Source organism: Equus caballus, chromosome 7 (genome assembly GCF_041296265.1).
Source record: "Equus caballus isolate H_3958 breed thoroughbred chromosome 7, TB-T2T, whole genome shotgun sequence".
Taxonomy (NCBI): domain Eukaryota; kingdom Metazoa; phylum Chordata; class Mammalia; order Perissodactyla; family Equidae; genus Equus; species Equus caballus.
In genome coordinates this window covers 82,118,177-82,134,731 of record NC_091690.1, presented here as the reverse complement: position 1 = coordinate 82,134,731, position 16,555 = coordinate 82,118,177, and the positions used below count along the sequence as shown (strand labels likewise).

At 46.3% G+C, this 16,555-nt stretch overlaps 1 protein-coding gene and 1 long non-coding RNA gene across 16 annotated transcripts in view; one reads left to right on the top strand and one right to left on the bottom strand.

The window, feature by feature from the left end:
* IRAG1 (inositol 1,4,5-triphosphate receptor associated 1) overlaps positions 1–14,612 on the top strand; it is a 132,231-nt gene extending 117,619 nt beyond the window's left edge. For all 13 annotated transcript variants that reach the window (XM_070274764.1, XM_070274760.1, XM_070274763.1 and 10 more), the window contains 3 exons: positions 4,398–4,517; positions 5,871–6,005; positions 10,986–14,612. In XM_070274764.1, coding sequence (XP_070130865.1) covers positions 4,398–4,517; positions 5,871–6,005; positions 10,986–11,229 — 499 coding nt within the window. In that variant the 3' untranslated portion in view covers positions 11,230–14,612. The remainder of the gene's footprint in view (positions 1–4,397; positions 4,518–5,870; positions 6,006–10,985) is intronic.
* The window catches only part of LOC106783422 (uncharacterized), a 72,900-nt gene that overhangs the window by 11,504 nt on the left and 44,841 nt on the right, over positions 1–16,555 (bottom strand). The window contains exon 7 of one of the 3 annotated variants that reach the window (XR_011441121.1): positions 15,027–15,129. The exons of the other annotated variants lie outside the window; for them this stretch is intronic. This is a non-coding gene — a long non-coding RNA (uncharacterized lncRNA). Of the gene's footprint in view, positions 1–15,026; positions 15,130–16,555 lie in introns of those variants that run through there. 3 annotated transcript variants of the gene reach the window in all.

Below are 16,555 nucleotides of genomic sequence, written 5' to 3'. Positions count from 1 at the left end.
AACTAATATTTTGACTAAATAGCCCCTCGTGTTACTGAGAGCTGAGCACAATGACAAACATTTTTGACCCAGCGGACATGAGAGAACAATGAGCCTCATTTTAATGAATCATCTCAGAAAGAAAGCACGCAGGCTCTTGGGCTGGGAATAAATGCCAAGATCCATGAGTGTTTGGCCCAGAAACCCCTAGGGTGGGCACAGGCTGTGCTCAGCTCCAAGTTTACAGCCGTGCAGAGAGATTCCTTCAGCTCAACCCAAACACTGGGTTTTCAGGAAATAACCATTTACAGAGAGCACTTGCCTATTTTGCAAGATTAATATGCAGAGACTGGATGAGTCACAGAGAAGTCTATCTAACTCAACAGACACGCAAAGGTACTCACTGTGTGCCAAGCACCTTTCTAACTCACAGTCCCTCTCCCTGTGGTCACTGTCATGTGGAGGGATGGGTGTGTCTATGAAACATAAAATGCCCTATCTCCCAGTTATGTTGTGACAGAGGTGTAATGAGGGCATGGAGGGAGGGAGAGATCAACTTGAACCAGAGGGTGTGGGAGAGAGTAAAATTAGCAAAGCTTCCACAGGGGAGAAGGTATTTGAACTGAGTTTTAAAGGTGCACAGGGAGAAACTTCCAGGTAGTTAGAGAAGATATTTAAGGAACTATAAGCTCAGTTGAGGGATCAGGAGATAAGAGCAAATGTTTTACATAATGTGTGCTTCCCCTACTTGCCACTCTACCCCCAGGATTAAAGTAGAGGCTCTCCCAACCCATCTCGTTCTCTAATCAAGCAGCCTTTGAAAGGAGGGCAGCCTCATAAGCCAGGGCCCAGCCTGAGGGCAGGAAGGCTTCTCTCAGCGGGTATCCTGGGACGCCACACACACTCAGAGCCCCAGGAAAAGACTTCTGTTGAAAGGGAGGGCTCAAGGAGGTATGGAAAGTGCCTCTTGACATGAAGTTAGAAGACCAAGGTGAGAGTCCCAGCCAGGTCTACCAACCACCAACAATGTGAACTTAGGCAAGTCATTTAATCAACCTGAGCTTGGGTTTCTCATCTGTGAAGCGGGATAATACCCCACATGGGTGGCGGATAGTACAGTTAAGAACCTCAGCAGATGTCAGACTGTACAAGGTCAAATGCAAGCTCTATCACACTGGTTGTGTGAACTAGGGCTGGTTATTTAACCTCTCTGAGCCTTGGTTTCCTCACCTGTCAAACTGAGAACAATAGTATCACCTCTTTTATTGGATCGTTCACGAGTCGTGAGTGAGATCTTAGCACAGAGTCTGATACATAAGATAAATGCTCGCTCTTCCTGGCATTGGGAAGGTCAAGTGAGAGAATGTATGTGAAAGCATGTTAAGAACTAAAGCCCCGCAGGTGAATCGAGTTGGACAGGGGGATCAACTCAACATGGGACAATTGAGCCCTGGACAGAAGGTCCATATGTTAAAGCGTCAGTGAAGTGGGCCTCCTGGCTCTACTGGGAAAAGTTTTAGTCTGTAGAGAGCCGTGACCGTGGACGGGGGAAGCTGGTTTACCATCACTGGGTCAGCAAAACTCTAAGGTGTGTGAGTGTGTTATGGCACACAATAGACATGCACCTGAGAAACGCAGTAAAGCAGTTTTATGTAAATTTTACCATACTTTAAATTCTCATTTAGGGTTCCTCTGATTCTGAAGTGTCAGAGTAATAGAAATATCAAGTTCTCCATTGAAGATATAAATAATTGCCTGGTAATTTATCAGCTTGAATTTCTTTATAGATCAGGTTTGGGAGAACCTCAGATTGCTCCCAAATTTTACCAATAAATTTACTACACAGCTAGTAATAATAATAATAAATAACATTTGTTGAGTACCATCTTCTAGAAAGTTTACTTATATTTCATCATGAATTCTTACACTGCTGCCCTCAGGTGCATATTCTTATCCCCACCTTACAGTTGAGGGGTCTGAAGCTCAGGAAGGTTAAGTGATTTGCATGTGTTGGAGGTGGGATTTGAACCCAGGTTTGCCCCAGGCAGGCTCTTTACCTCCATGCTACACTGTCCCCCTTCATACATGTTTCTCATTAACCTCAAAAGTTGACAGCCGTAGATAAAAGAAGTTAAAAGTGTGCTACCAATATTTCATTTCTAATATATAAATTTATTTCACAAAATAATTGCTTTCTCAGCTCTTGGCTGGAGCTATGTTTTTCTGCTCTTGTTCTAATGATTTGAACAAATAGGAAACTGCACATTAGGCCGAGGTCACGTGGAAGGGAGTGGATAATGTAATTTGCAAAAGGAGAACTGTTATAAATAGCTGATATTTTTAGAGTGTTATCTTTCTTGTTCACAATAGGTTTTGGCTTCCAGCCTGATAAAATGTAAATTTTGCAAGGTCTGAGGGAAACTAAGAGATGGGAAACTGATGCCAAGAATGAGGAGAAGGTATAAGGTTCCCTCTTAAAGCCTGTCTGAGAGCTCAGTGAGGGTGGCAGCTGGGATCTCTCAGAGTCTGGCTGGAAAGCTCCGCTCACGGTTTTGCCTCCTTCGAGGGTGCCTCCTTGACATTCCTCCTGTTGGGATTCCAGACACCCAGGTGGGCTGCAGGATCTATAGGGAGGGCATGACCCTCAGGATACTTCCTTTAAACTTGTCCTCAAATGGGCCGCAGCTCTGCCAGGACCCTGCTATGATTTTCTGGCCTGGGCATCGCCCTCTTTCATGTGACGCTTTAGGCCTTCTCATCTCTCCTCAAAACTTGCAAGGCCTCTCTACCTCTCAGTCTCAGGAGACACCTTGTCTTCCACCTGACAGGGAAAACTTAAGCTGTCAGATAGCAGCCTGTTCATCTTCCTTCACCAGATCCCCAACCTGCAACCTACGATCTTCATCTCCTTCCTCCCTTTGTTATAACCAAGGGGAAGTTTCTCCATCTTTCTAAGGTCTGTCCCTACTTCCCTTTTCAAAGAATTTGTTCCTGTGGTCATCTCTTTCTCTCATCCCCTCTACTGGGTCATTTCTATCCACATTCAAATGTGCATTTATCCCTTGACCCACTTCTTCAGCTATGCATTCCCCCAGCGTACTCTTCTGCCCCCTTTCTGAATCAAATTACTGTGGACCCATTCTTTACTAAGCCTGTCCAATCTTCTGTCTTTGGCTGCCACCATTTCACCAAAGCTCCTCTTGACCACAATATTATCAAATCTAATAGTCGTCACCTTTTCTGTACTCATCTGACATGAACTCTCAGGAATGTGACACTTAGCTCTCCCTCGTTGACACTCTCTGCTCTCTTGGCTCCCGGGACTCCACACTCTCCTGGTTTTCCTCCTACCTCTCTGGCTGCTACCTCTCCGTCTCCCCTGTAGGTTCCTCCTTCTCCCCCTGAGCTAAGGGCAGAGATGCCTATGGCTCTGTCCTGGGTCCTCTTCTCATCCTTCCTCATACTATCTTCCTAGGCAATCTTATCCATTCTCCTGGCTTTAAAAATCATCTATATTCTGACAACACCAAGTGAATATCTCCAGCCTCGAACTCATCTCTAAGCGACTTTGGTATATCCGACAACCCACTTGATATCTCTACCTGGATACCTCATAGGCATCGAAAATTTATCTCATCCAAAAGTTAACTCCTGCCACACTGCTTCTTTCCAGTTCCTCAGACATCTCCATTTCTTTTGGCTTCATACATCCTGCATCCTGTACTTTCCCTCTAACATAGATATGGCTGACTTCTTGTCTTTCACCAGATCTGTGCTTCAGTTACATAGCCTCAGAGAGGCCTTTTCTGACCACTTAGTCTAAGCAAATTCTCTCCTTGTTGTTTTCTGTCACTGCACAGAGTTTGTTTCTTTCACAAAAGTTATCACAATTTGTAGTTAATTACATATTTTTTCTTTCCTTTTTTGGGGGCTTTCTTTCCTGCTCCATGTTGAAAACGACTGCTTCTTTTATTTTCTGATGTATCCCCAGCACACTACAAGGTGCCTATGACTCAGTCAGTGTTCGATAGATACTTAAATGAATGAAGCAAAAGATGGACTGCAGGCATGGAACAACCCTGAATATTTTGGTCCACCTCCATCTTCCTTATCTTAGCACTGTGGAGCTCCCACTAGCTGTCTGTCCACTCACAGCATCTCCGAGAATAGGAATAAAGGTGGATTTGGGAGCATGAGGAGAAGGGGAGCTGGTGCAGTATTTGATGTTTGGGGGTCTAGGGAGGATTCATGGATTAGGGCCTTTATAAAATCTTGTCTCAAGGTAGAAGGATTGAAATGAGTTCAATCCAGAATAAGTTTCCTCACTTGTGATCAGGAAGAGGGAAAAGACATAGCTTGGTTTTCAGACACCCAGTCTTTCCCTGAAAGGATGCCCTTTACTTCCCTCTGCTCATTAGTGGAAAGACAAATGGAGACCCAGATTGCGAAGCCTCTGCTCCCGTGCCGACTCCAAGCTGCCTGGAGGAGATTAGCCAGGAGGCCAAGGCCAGGATGGAGGAAGAAGCATACAACAAGGGGTGAGTCAGACGTCGGCCACCCTGAGGTCACCTGGCAGGTCTCAGATACCTTCCCACAGGCCTTTCCTGTCTCTTAGAGGATTTAGGGAAGCAACCAGTGGCCCCAGGACCTCCTTGACTCAGCAAGGAACTGCATAGGAAAGAGCAGTACTGTTCCACAGGAAGAACACGAGGAAGTAGGGAGAGAGGGTGTGGTTAGACAATAACAAGACTGCCCTCTTTTTAGGCAGAACGCCACTGCCCAGAATGGTCTGGAAATCGGGGGCCCTGGGTAGGTTCCTCTTAGTGGTGCCTGAGGCTTCCTGACACGTGCCCAAAGCTGTCACATTGCTGCCAGCAGTGCCCAGGAGCAGCTGCAACTCTGCTTCCTAGATCTGCCCCGGCTATCCCTTCTTCCTCTAAACGGGAGTCCCCTCAACTGCCAAGTGTCCCCTTCTCTAAGTGAGCTCCAATGACACCTCTGGTCTATTTCAGTCCCTGATGGGACAGAGAACTGAGCAGGGCCCAAGCCCAGCCAGGTAGAGAATTACCTCTGACCAGGCTCACATCCTGAGCTTCTCCTTTCCCTGCAGCTCCTGAAGAAAATGCAGCTTCCCACTGATGTGGGACCTGTGGGCTTCTGCATGGCAGTCACGTACACAGTGGTGGGACTGCCCCTGCCAAACTGCGCTGGCCTTAAACACTCAGCTGTAGGACAAGCAAAAAGAGTATGTTTAGGGTAATATTGATCCTGGGAGAAGGAAATTAGAAGGATTTCTCTTGGAAAGCCTGGCTCTTCACCCACAACACTCCTCTACACTCTCAATGCATGGGGATTAACGCCTCCGTTGGCTTTGTAAACATTTACTGAGTACCTCTGTAGGCCAAGCTGTGTGCCTGTCACTTCCATAAAACTTCTCCACAAGCCTGTGTGATGAATGTCACCCTCCCTAGGTCAAGCCGTATGCCTGGCACTTTCTCAAAACGTTCCAACACTCTGTGAGACAGGTGCCACCCTCTCCACTTTACAGGTGCGTAGCTGAAGCGCCAAGGTTACAGAGAGCAGTGCAATTTTACCTCGACTGAATATTTCATAGCATAAGAGCTCCATCAGGGGAGACTGCACCCACTTTTTTTCCCTGTCAGTTTTGTCACGCTTTCACATAAACAGGAAAGATGACTGAGGAGTGAGGGGAAATTGTACTGACACTAGCCACCTTGGGATTGAGGGAGCTTCCCAGCTTTTTCCTGTTGTGTGGAACCATAGGAAGTGCATAATTACTGGAGGTGCTCAAGTCCTCACCTCTAGGAACTCAGGAAAGGATGCTCCAAGCCTGGTCTTTCCAGACTCAGTCGTTCCCTTTTGCCCTCCAGATACCAGGAAGGTCTAAAGAAGACGAAAGAGCTTCAAGACCTGAAGGAAGAGGAGGAAGAACAGAAGAGTGAGAGTCCTGAGGAAGCTGAAGAGGCAGAAGAAACTGAGGAAGAGGAAAAGGACCAGAGAAGCAGGTTGGAGCCCTTGCCATTGCTGAAATGGGTTACAATTCACTTAATTGTACAACATCTCTGGAGGTGCCTGTCCAGGGCAGCAATGGGTCTCGGGCCCATGTGAGCAGCCAACAGAAACCAAGAGGGCACTCATGTTGGGGGAGGAGGCAGAGGAAACCCCAAGGAGCCAAAATAGTTAAGAAGGGGATGTTTGTGAGAGCTGAGGAGTCAGAGGTGGTCAAGGGCAGGGCCGGCAGCAATCAGGAGCTCTCAGGAGCTGAGAAACTGTGAGGGACCCTGACTGGAGTCCCTCCTAGGCCAGCCACAATCAGCTCCTTTCCCAGGCATCCCCATGAAAGATTTAAGGTCAAGGGGACTGGCCTGAAGCCCTAGAGGGGTTTTCTTACAAGAACAGGCAGAGAGATCACATGGGGGAAGGAACAAACTTGGCTCAATGACAAAGGTGAGTCTCCCACATGTCCCTTCCATGCTGGTCAAACACGCTAGGTCATCTGGACAGTGTTTTCAATTTAGACTGGAAATACTTGAGTTGTTTAAAAATATATTTTATATTTCAAGTGTATTTTTTCCTAAATCAGTAATAAAATATATAACTTGTGGATAAAGATAGTATAGATCCTGCATCTTGTTTTCCCTGTGCCCTATGGATATAGTGACCACATCAGTGTCCTGGATTTTAATGATAGCCCCAATTTCCTGTATTCTTTCCTGTTGTCTCTATTAGTACATTCAAACTAGAAGTATTGAATTTTGACTTTTAAAAATGTGGTTACAGCAAACTAAAACTGGAATGCTTCACCAAAATCTTTGTTTTTAGACTCCCAGTCTGTCTTGGGGTCCAGGGTGGCTCCAGCCAAAATGATTAATTATCTAATCAGCCGCTAAACTTGAGACAGGGTATGTGTCTGTGTCTCATCACTGGCAGACTGTGGGAATCACATGCATGCAATGAACTAGGTAATAAAATGAAGGTTAGAAGTGAGATAGATATGCTTCAAAGCACATAGGAACAACCAAGAGAGCCCAGTTGGTGGAAGATTCGACCAGAGTGAGAGGTCTCAGCCTGCATGAGTCAACCCCTGTGTTCAAGGAAAGAGCAGTCTGGGGGAGCTGGAGAAAATGCTTCACTGTTGAAAACAAACCTGTGCTACGACGCGCCACCTCCCCTAATGAAGAGTCCCCGAGTTTTAACAATGAAAGCACAGTCTCTACCCCAAGCAGCTGGATCCTGTTCTCCTTATGTTTCCTCTCCCCCTTGGGGGTCCTCTGCTCTTATTTTGCAGACCATCACACTGCCTCCCTCCCCTTTAATGCAGCCAAGCCCGGGCCTGGACTACAGCCCTTCTTTTGGCTCCCATCAATACAGCTAAGACAGGCTGGAACTTCTAACATTTTCAAACACCAAGAAAGAACAAAAGAGAACTAAACAGACTGAGTACATGGAATATAAACAGTCTGGTTCACAAAGCACAGGGCTGGAATCCTTATCTAGCTAATTTGATCTTAGGCAATGGGCAGCTCCCTCCCATTTCGTGAAACCCCAGGGGAAGTAAGGCTGCGTCTGGGTCCCTCTCTGTCCAGCTTATGGTCAGCAGCACATGCCAATAGCCGCCCTTCCCATCCATCGTCCAAGATGTCTTCTTGGTCTTGCTGATCCTGAGAGACGTCCATGTCTCTCCCAACCTTTGCTCCCTCTCGGATTTACTTTTAGGTCTTGAGAACATGCTTATACTTCAGGTGATGGATACCAGGCCTCAGCACAGCCCTCAGAAGGGTTCTTGTCCTTCAGACAAGCTTCACCTTTTCGGGCCCAGCAGTGTGGCATCACCTTCTCCATAATGACTAACACTGCTGTCATATAACCTGCCCACTCACAGTTATAAGGTCCCTTCCTCTCCTGTCACCCAAGCCAGACTGGGCTCTGAGAGCTGCTGTCATCAATGCCAGGCAATCCCCATTCACTCCTGAGTCCCTGAGACACACAGTTGCCTGCAGGCACCTGCACTCAAACAGGATTCCCCCATGAAATGTTGGCATCTCATTTGAAGTTATTAAAAGTTCCATGTCCTACTAAGTGCATTTAAAAAAAAAAACTAGGCTAACTCCAGCAGCTGACTCCTTATTTAAGAGATTCAACATCAAACTCTAGTCTTTTTGTCTGAATTTCCCTCTGTTATAATAACATATAATAATGTAATCTATTATAAACATTACTGTCTGGAGGATCAACTTAAATGACCTTTGGGTGAATCAACCCAATATTTTAACCATATTAAAAAAGGAAACACAGTCTTCTGATGTTTATGTAATACACTGAACAAATGAGACACATAAAGTGCAACAGAAAACTTCTGTCTTTTCTGCCCATTCACACCTGCTCTGTGGGGCCAAGATGATATTAGGCAGATTCTTTTACTTTTCCAATAACTCTCAGAAAACAGAAATCCTCTGGTCAATTTTAAGTTCCAAGAATAACCTCATTGCAGTAATTAAAATGATCAGTTCCCTGTAATAGTCAAAAGCCTGAACTTTTTATACAGCTCAAGCTTCTCTCCTCCTCCAGCTCCAGTCCGCTTCGGGAAGGAAGCCCGTAGTGGGGACCGGGAGCCTGGTTTCTTTCTCTCTGTCCCACTTGCTCTCCTGCCCCCACCCTAGCCTTGCTAATGCAGTGTCTGGCCTCTCTGAGGCTAACGCTGGGAAAGAGGACCGAGATTGAGGGGTGGGGAAGGTACTACTGGACTGGCATTATTGTGCGCAGGCTCCAGGCCTCGGCAGGGGTTTAAAGCTGACTTTCTTTAGTGTGTTGTCTTATGAGACCTTCAGAGAAAACCACTCCTCCCACCCCCCACACACATTCACACCATTACTGAGCATCTCTCAGCTACAGGTCCCTTTATGAGGTCGAAGGTATCTCTTCAAATAGCCACTTAAAATCCCTCTCTAAGTCCTTGGCAGCTGGAAGTATACCTTCATCGTTCAGCTTCTAGGTAGCATTTCTGGGCAGGATCTGTGATGCCCCAATACCAGCTCTCCTTTGCCTGACTACATCCAGTTAAGGTGAAATGTGGACCTTGGGGCCACTATTGGTGGGAGGGCAGTTTTCCCTATCACAGCTCCCTACGCTGATGCCACCAAGCACTTCAGCAAGATTCTTGCTCTTCAGATTTCTCTGACTGGACACACCAGTGCCCTGAGTCCCCCAAACTGCAATGTATTACACTCTCCAAGCAGTATCTCTAGAGCCCCTCTCTAGGCCCCAGAGAAGGGGAAGCAACCTCACCCCTCCCTATGGAGCAGCAGGTAGAACTCAGAACCACCAAAAACTGATCTCTAAAAGAATTCTACTTATAATCTAATTCTGTTTGTAATCTCTTTTATAGGCTGGAGATGGGTGACCAGCTCAGGGTCACAGAGCCAGATCTTGACCTTCTTTGCAGCCCACTGAAGAGTGGGTTTACAGTGGGATTCTCCCTACTCTGGCAGCTTGTTGGGGCACATGGAAATACAGCGCAAAGGAAAGACTGCAGTTTAGCAACCAATTATATCTAAATAGGAACTAAGGGATCTAAATAGGGCTGAAAGAAAATGAGCTTCCATTTCCAAGCTGGCCCTTCCCAATAGTTGTGAAAATAGCCAAAGATCTTCACCTTGGCTAAGATGCTCACTGTTTTGCTCTGCTTAAGTGTCCCTGAATCGATCGTCAGAGGGTTCCCATGTGGAATAGAAACAATCCTAGGCGGCATTCTGAGCATCTGGCCCCTTTCTAAGGAGGGTATTTGGGGAGTCTTTCTATCCACTGCAAGGCATCATTTTCCTACTAACTCTGAATTAGTGCTCTCTTCTTCTCAGCAAATGACCTGCATATTTCAGCGTCTATGTGAGCCTCAAGATCTCAGACAGCCCCCCCGTCACTTTCCTCACCTCCTCCAATTAGTGATCATCAGTATTCTCATTTTTTGTATTATGTTTTAAAAAATACACCTGGGATTAGAAACATAAAGAAATACTAGCTTAATGAACGTTTCTAGGGCTTCTCCAGAGAGCTCTAAGAATGGACTCTTCAAAGTGGGCCATCTGATCAAATGTATTTTCACTAGGCCACAAAGAGAGTGAAAAAGTTGAAACGCATTTAGGAAGAGAGGAAAAGGAAAAAGGGGAGTGAAGCAGGCAAAAAATGGAGCGGGGGAAGATGAAAGGGAAGGAGGGAAGAGAGAAAAGACAGAGTGGAGAGGGGAGAGAAAGAAGAGGAGGGAAAAATTAGAGAATGAAGATTAACGGGGTTGAAAAAACATCTTGAGTAAGCCACACCAAGGTTGCAGGAGGCTACGAGTCCTCTGGTTGCCCCCGGGTGGTTTGAAGTGAGCTCTTGAGGTTGATCTGATTCCTTGTCATTTATCACTGGACGTAAAGAGTCTTCTAGGGATTTAGCACAGCCCTGACTCTGGACACAGTCAGATGTGGAACTGAGAACAACAAATTATGCATCTGAGCATGGAGGCAGGGGACAGATTAGAACTTGGAACTGATCACTAACACATTAAGTGCAGAAAACATGCTGGTCCTGTCTGGATGCCTGGGAGTATGGGTCAGCCAACCTTGTATCCTGGGGTTTGGGAGAGTTCAGATATCAATGACCATCTAATGAATAGATGAGGGCATGTGTGAATGAATGAATGATCAAACAAGTAAATAGAGTGTTTTAGCCTAGTTGCTGCCGACATCAAGGCTATGGACTGGTGGCATCATAGTCACCTGGGGAAAATTTTAAACTACTGATTCCTAGACTCTACCTTTGGAGGGCTTATTCAGTAGGCCTGGAGTATTTTAAATAATTGCTGCCAAGCAATTCTATGCACCGCTAAGTGTGAGAGCCACTGCTCTAGACAGCATGGGAAGTATTCCCAGACAGAGAAGTATGTGTCTCGGCATCATATATACGCCCAATATACTAAACTTTCTACCTATTTTTTCATTTGACAGCAAACTTGAAGAATTGGTTCATTTCTTACAAGTCCTGTATCCCAAACTGTGTCAGCACTGGCGAGTCATCTGGATGATGGCCGCAGCGATGCTTGTCTTGACTGTTGTGCTGGGGCTCTACAATTCCTATAACTCTTGCATGGAGCAGGCCGATGGGCCCTTTGGGAGATCCACTTGTTCAGCAGCCCAGAGGGACTCCTGGTGGAGCTCAGGACTCCAGCAAGAGCAGCCTACAGAGCAGTAGGAAACCTGATGCCCAGCCAGTGCCCTGCTCCAGCACACAGCCGACTGCTCTTTCCCCAAGCACAGTGTGTCAGGCCCCGGTGTGGGCACGCTGCCACCAGCCCTTCAGGGAATGAGCAGTGGCTCATTCATGCTCAGCATCCCAGTGGCAGCTATTCATACACAATAACTGATGTTCTTGGAAGATCAACAAAACTGTCCTGGGAAAGCATCTGGTAGACAAAGAAGTCACCTTCACCGAAAACTCTAATGGAAGAGAAGGTCGCCTGCCCCTAGCTCAGATGGACAGGAGAAATAGAACACCTTCACTGTGGGGCACAGAAGCTCACTCTCCCATTTCCTCCCCGCAGTTGGCCATCAGGAAGAATTGTGCCTAAAGGCTAACTCTGACCCTGAGGACCAGACCTGGAATTTGGAGTCGTGACGTGAATATCTTCCCATTTCCCATCTCATTCTCACAGACTCTCCTTCAGCCTCCCCTTCTCCCCTTTGGAATCAGAGTTTCTCTTTACAGAAGTAGAAAAGGGTTCTCAGAAAATTAATTAGGCTGAATTTAGCTCAGTGCTTGAAATGAAATGGGAAGATTTGAATTAATGTGTATGCATCTGTACACACACACAGCACACACATACACACATCATGCATGTGCATGAAGCCAACAACCCTCCAAATGTGTGCTCTGGGTGTGTGTTCTGGATAAAGCCAACCCACAGATTTTCTCTAGGGGTGGGGCAGTCACCAGCGCCTGTTCAATGAGCTCTCCACATGGATTTAAGATGTTTGAAGAACAGAAAACTCATGGCTTCAATGGCGAGCTTGCTGGTCTCCATTTCAAGTGCTAATTCTAAGCTGCTGTACAGCATGGTCTGTTCCTACTTGATCTTTCCCATTGAGAGCAGTTAACCCACCTCTCAGGGGAAGGAGGAGACACGGTGTGCTTTCAGCTTCCGTGTGCCCACATGCAAGTGTGCAGTTCAGTTAGTGCTATTAGTGCTTCCGTTCAAAGCGGGTTTCCGACCCGAGTATGTTTCAGAGCATTCCCGAAAGTTGAGCATAACCCTGAGGGAGCCCATCCCATCTCCAATGGGACTTCTCGCTCCACCTTCACAGCCACTGCCTGCATTCATCCCTCATCAGTTTTGGGGGTTGTCGGTTTCCAAGTGGGTTTTATTGTGGTCGTTTTGGTTTTGTTTTGTTGTTTGTTTTTGTTGTCAACACTCATATAGAATTTACTAGGCCCAAATATTCTTCCAGGTATTATCTAGGTATTATTTCATTTAGTCCTCAAGACAAAGAAAAAACTATGAGATGGATACGACTCATCCCATTTTCAGATAAGAAAACTGAAGCACAGAAACCACAGGTAACTTGCCGAGGGCACCCAGTTAGTAAATCATGTGGCTGGGATGCAAACCCAGGCCGGCTGGCTGCAGGAGCGGTGGTCTTAACCCTTCCACGAAATTTCCTCTTCCAGTGGTCTCCTAACTGGATGCCTGACCTTCCAGTCCCACTCCCCCAAGTGGCCCTTCAGCCACTCCAAACCACTTCTGATTCCCAGACTTAAACTGCTTTTTCTCACAGCTCTGTTCCTCCACTCGCTAGTTTTTCTTCTGCCATTCTCTTTGCTTCTGGTCACTCTCTTCAGGACCAAGTGCAAAAATCATACCCTCCCTACAGGCTTGGATGTAAAATATTTTTTCATAAGAGACACATAAGTTGATCATATAAGAATCATGGATAGGATGCTCGAATTCATAGGAAAGAGATAGTTAGGAAAAGAGTTTTAATAGTAAAATTAATTGTGTATAGTTCTGGACCAGACCCACCGAAGGAGCTTTAGGCCCGCCGAGCCAAAGATAGGATGCCAGTGGAGCTCCTGAGAGAGCAGCCGTGGACGGGACCTCCCTCCAACTCCGCACCATTCCCCGAAGAATAGGCCACACCTCCTCTGTGCTTCCTGGCACTTTTTAAACATTTTCATTATTGACCATCACGACAGTGTATCACAGTAATTTATTTATATGTCTGTCTCCCCTAGCATTTCTCCTCAAAGACAAGAACCATGTCTTACCCATTCCCTGGGTAAGTGCCTAGCATGGTGGCTGATGCTTGGAAGGGTGCCATTAAATGTTTGACAAAAGAACAAGTGAGCATCCAAGGTGGCAGAGAGCAGCCTGGAAACAGCTGACATTTTGCATACTTCCCAATACCAGCACCATCACCACCACCATCTCAATGAGAAAAATAACATCTTTACTATCCTCTAATATTTTTCAGTCTTACTGAGAGAGCAGAAATGAGGCCCGACTAGCAACACCATTTCCCAGCTCAAGGACTAAGCTTTACGCAAGCACTCCTTTCAGAAGATCCACCTAGATCAGGCCCCACTTTAAAATAGCGTGTTGATTTAAGGGGGGGGGGGGGGGCATTCTTTACAGTGGCTAGAAAACCCCTGTGAGAAGCCCAAGCCAGGGTTGACCGAGGATGTGCCATTAAAGGTAAAGAGGTGCAGACCAAGGCAGATGGACTTTGGGGGCATGGATGGATGTTTGCCCTGCCCCTTCCAGGGGGATCGGACCCCCTGAAGGAGCTTTAGGCCCTCAGAGCCAAAGACAGGATGCAAATGGAGCTCCCGAGAGAGTGGCTGTGGGACAGGACTCTAGGCTGGCAATGCCTAGTCTCAGTCTCCCTTAAAGAAGGACCAGGCTGAGCTGGCCCATTGTCTTGGCCACAGGGTCCCCACCCTTGTTTCCAGTTGAGACAAAGGCCAGGAGAGGAGGTGCAGTGAGCTCCTGAACCTCCAGCTGCTCCACAGAAAGGCCTGCAAGAGGATTCCAGACCAGGCCCTCACCCACACTACTCTGTGAGTAAGGGAGGTTGAGGAAAAGAAACAGCATAAGAGTAACCACATTTCCAAGGGCATTCCTGAAAAAGTACTTATCCGTATTTCTTTCTGAAAAGGAAAGATGGATCTGAAGTAGTTGCCACTGTTTCCAAAGCAGGAGGGAAATGGAGAGGAAGGCCCTATGCTTCCAACGGCGATAATGATCTGAAATCAAAGTTCCCCTCAAAATGCCTCTGAAGTCTCACATTTCTGCTTAACCCTAGGACTCTGGGTGCCTACCCTCAGTTGCAGAGTGATGTGTTGTTTGTGTCATTGTTGATGTCACCTCCTAACAGGACCTTCACTTCCCGGCTGCCACAGAGCCCATATGTATTGCTCCCCATGTACAGCCTGGCAAAGTGAATGGAGAGGGAGATGCTGGATTTGTGTATCACTGGCTGTCAGTTCCTAATGTTAAACATCACACAGGTGTGCTAGCATTGAATTATAGAGTGTCACATACCTGAGTTTGAAAATAAAAGCACATTTCCAAACCTTCAGCAGCAGCCAAATGCCTCCTCATTTTATGGAGCTGAGCCACAGTCTCGCCCCATCCCTGAATTCGATCCCTTTGGATATTAGTGCCTCCCAGAAGCAACCAGAAGTCCCCAGCTCTTGGGTCATTGTACTATGGGCTACCTCCCAGGGGCTGAAACAATTCCTCTCCTTCTCCCCTTCCCCATTCCTGATCCTGGTTTCCTGTACTTTCCTGGCCTGTGACTTTTTAAGTTAATACATTCTGCTGGGCTAGAGACTGCTGAGTTTCTCCCAACCTGATTTCTATAGACAGACTACATTTTTCAGCCTTTCTTACAGCTAGTTGCAGAGGAATGTAGACCTTCCAGATCTAGTTTCCTAAAAACAGACTTCCCTGCCCAATACTTCACACCTTTTTTATTCTCCTCTCCACTTACCAAATTCAGAGGATTCGTCTGAGGACCTGAGGCCTGAGAAGGTGGCAGAACCACTAGGAGGAAGCTGGGTCTTTGAATGGGCCCTCATGGCATTCAATTGTGCCTAGAGCAAGAAGTAAAATGTTAGTATATTAAGCCACTGAAATTTAGGAATATTTGTTATAGCACTTAGTCTACCCTGACTAATGCATACATTTGAACCAGAAATGGGTTGCTTCAATATCAGATTTTCCAAATATGATGCACCGGCTTAGCAGTCAAGTGTCATGAAACAGGAAAATTGATCCCAGGGGCTAGAAACATGGTGACCCATGTTGTGAATACAACAAAAATATTTGTTATAGTCTTATCCATGCTAACTTGAGAGGCAGCCCATGGGCAGCCCATAGCTCTAGGAGAAGTGGCTGGAAAGAATCAGGGTGTTGGGGTATGTGAACCTTTATTGGCTGCCTTTGGCAAGGTATTGCAAGAAAAAGAAACACTCAGGAAAGGATTGGCTATTTGGAAGCAGAAGGGAAAAATAATATAGAGTGTTCAGATTGAAGGAATTAAGGGTTAGAAAACCTGACTGCATCTAAACCCCAAACAGTAAGACTGAAAAGAGCTTGGAGTGGAAAAGAGCCAATAACATTTCTCAGTTGAACGCAGATCAACTCAGCCTATGGCAAAGACAAGATTAAGGATACGGCCCTTCGAACTGTGGTTTCAAGTGAACTCAGTGTAGCCACCATTAAATTAGGGAAAGAGAGATGCATGGGGATGAGAAAACAAAAATATCTTGAGAATTACGACTGGGAAAGGAGTTTTGGTATGATTACTGGCTCATGGAATCAAATGGAAGCAAACATCAGAAATCTAAGTTTGGGGGCCGGCCCCTTGGCCGAGTGATTGGGTTCTCATGCTCTGCTGTAGGCGGCCCAGTGTTTCATTGGTTTGAATCCTGGGTGCAGACATGGCACCGCTCATTGAGCCATGCTGAGGTGGCGTCCCACATGCCACAACTAGAAGGACCCGCAACTAAGAATATACAACTATGTACTGGGGGGTTTGGGGGAGAAAAAGGAAAAAAATAAAATCTTTAAAAAAAAAAAGAAATCTAAGTTTGTGGGGGAATTGTATTTACAAAGAAACACAGCCAGAACTAAGAACTCCTTTATTGTTCAAGTTGGAAAACAACTTTTGGGATCCTAAGCTTACATTAGCAGTAAGCTGTGCTACCTCAAGGAGGGCATACTCCCTAACTCCCACTTCAAGTGTGGCCAAAGTGTTTGTACAATGAAGGGCTACAGAGAACAGTGGACACAAGACATGGGAGTTTCTCCCAGAAAGCAGAATCAAGATCTAATCAAAGGTAGGTAATTGAAGTAGGCACAATTTCTAAAACGTCCCCCCAAAGATGTCCCGCCCCAATCTCCAGAGCCTTTGAATAGGACATATCACTCCTGTTCTGTCATATGGTACAGCTGACCACAAAAAAGGGAGATTATCCAGGTGGGTCCAGTGTAATCAAATGAGCACTTAGAAGCAGA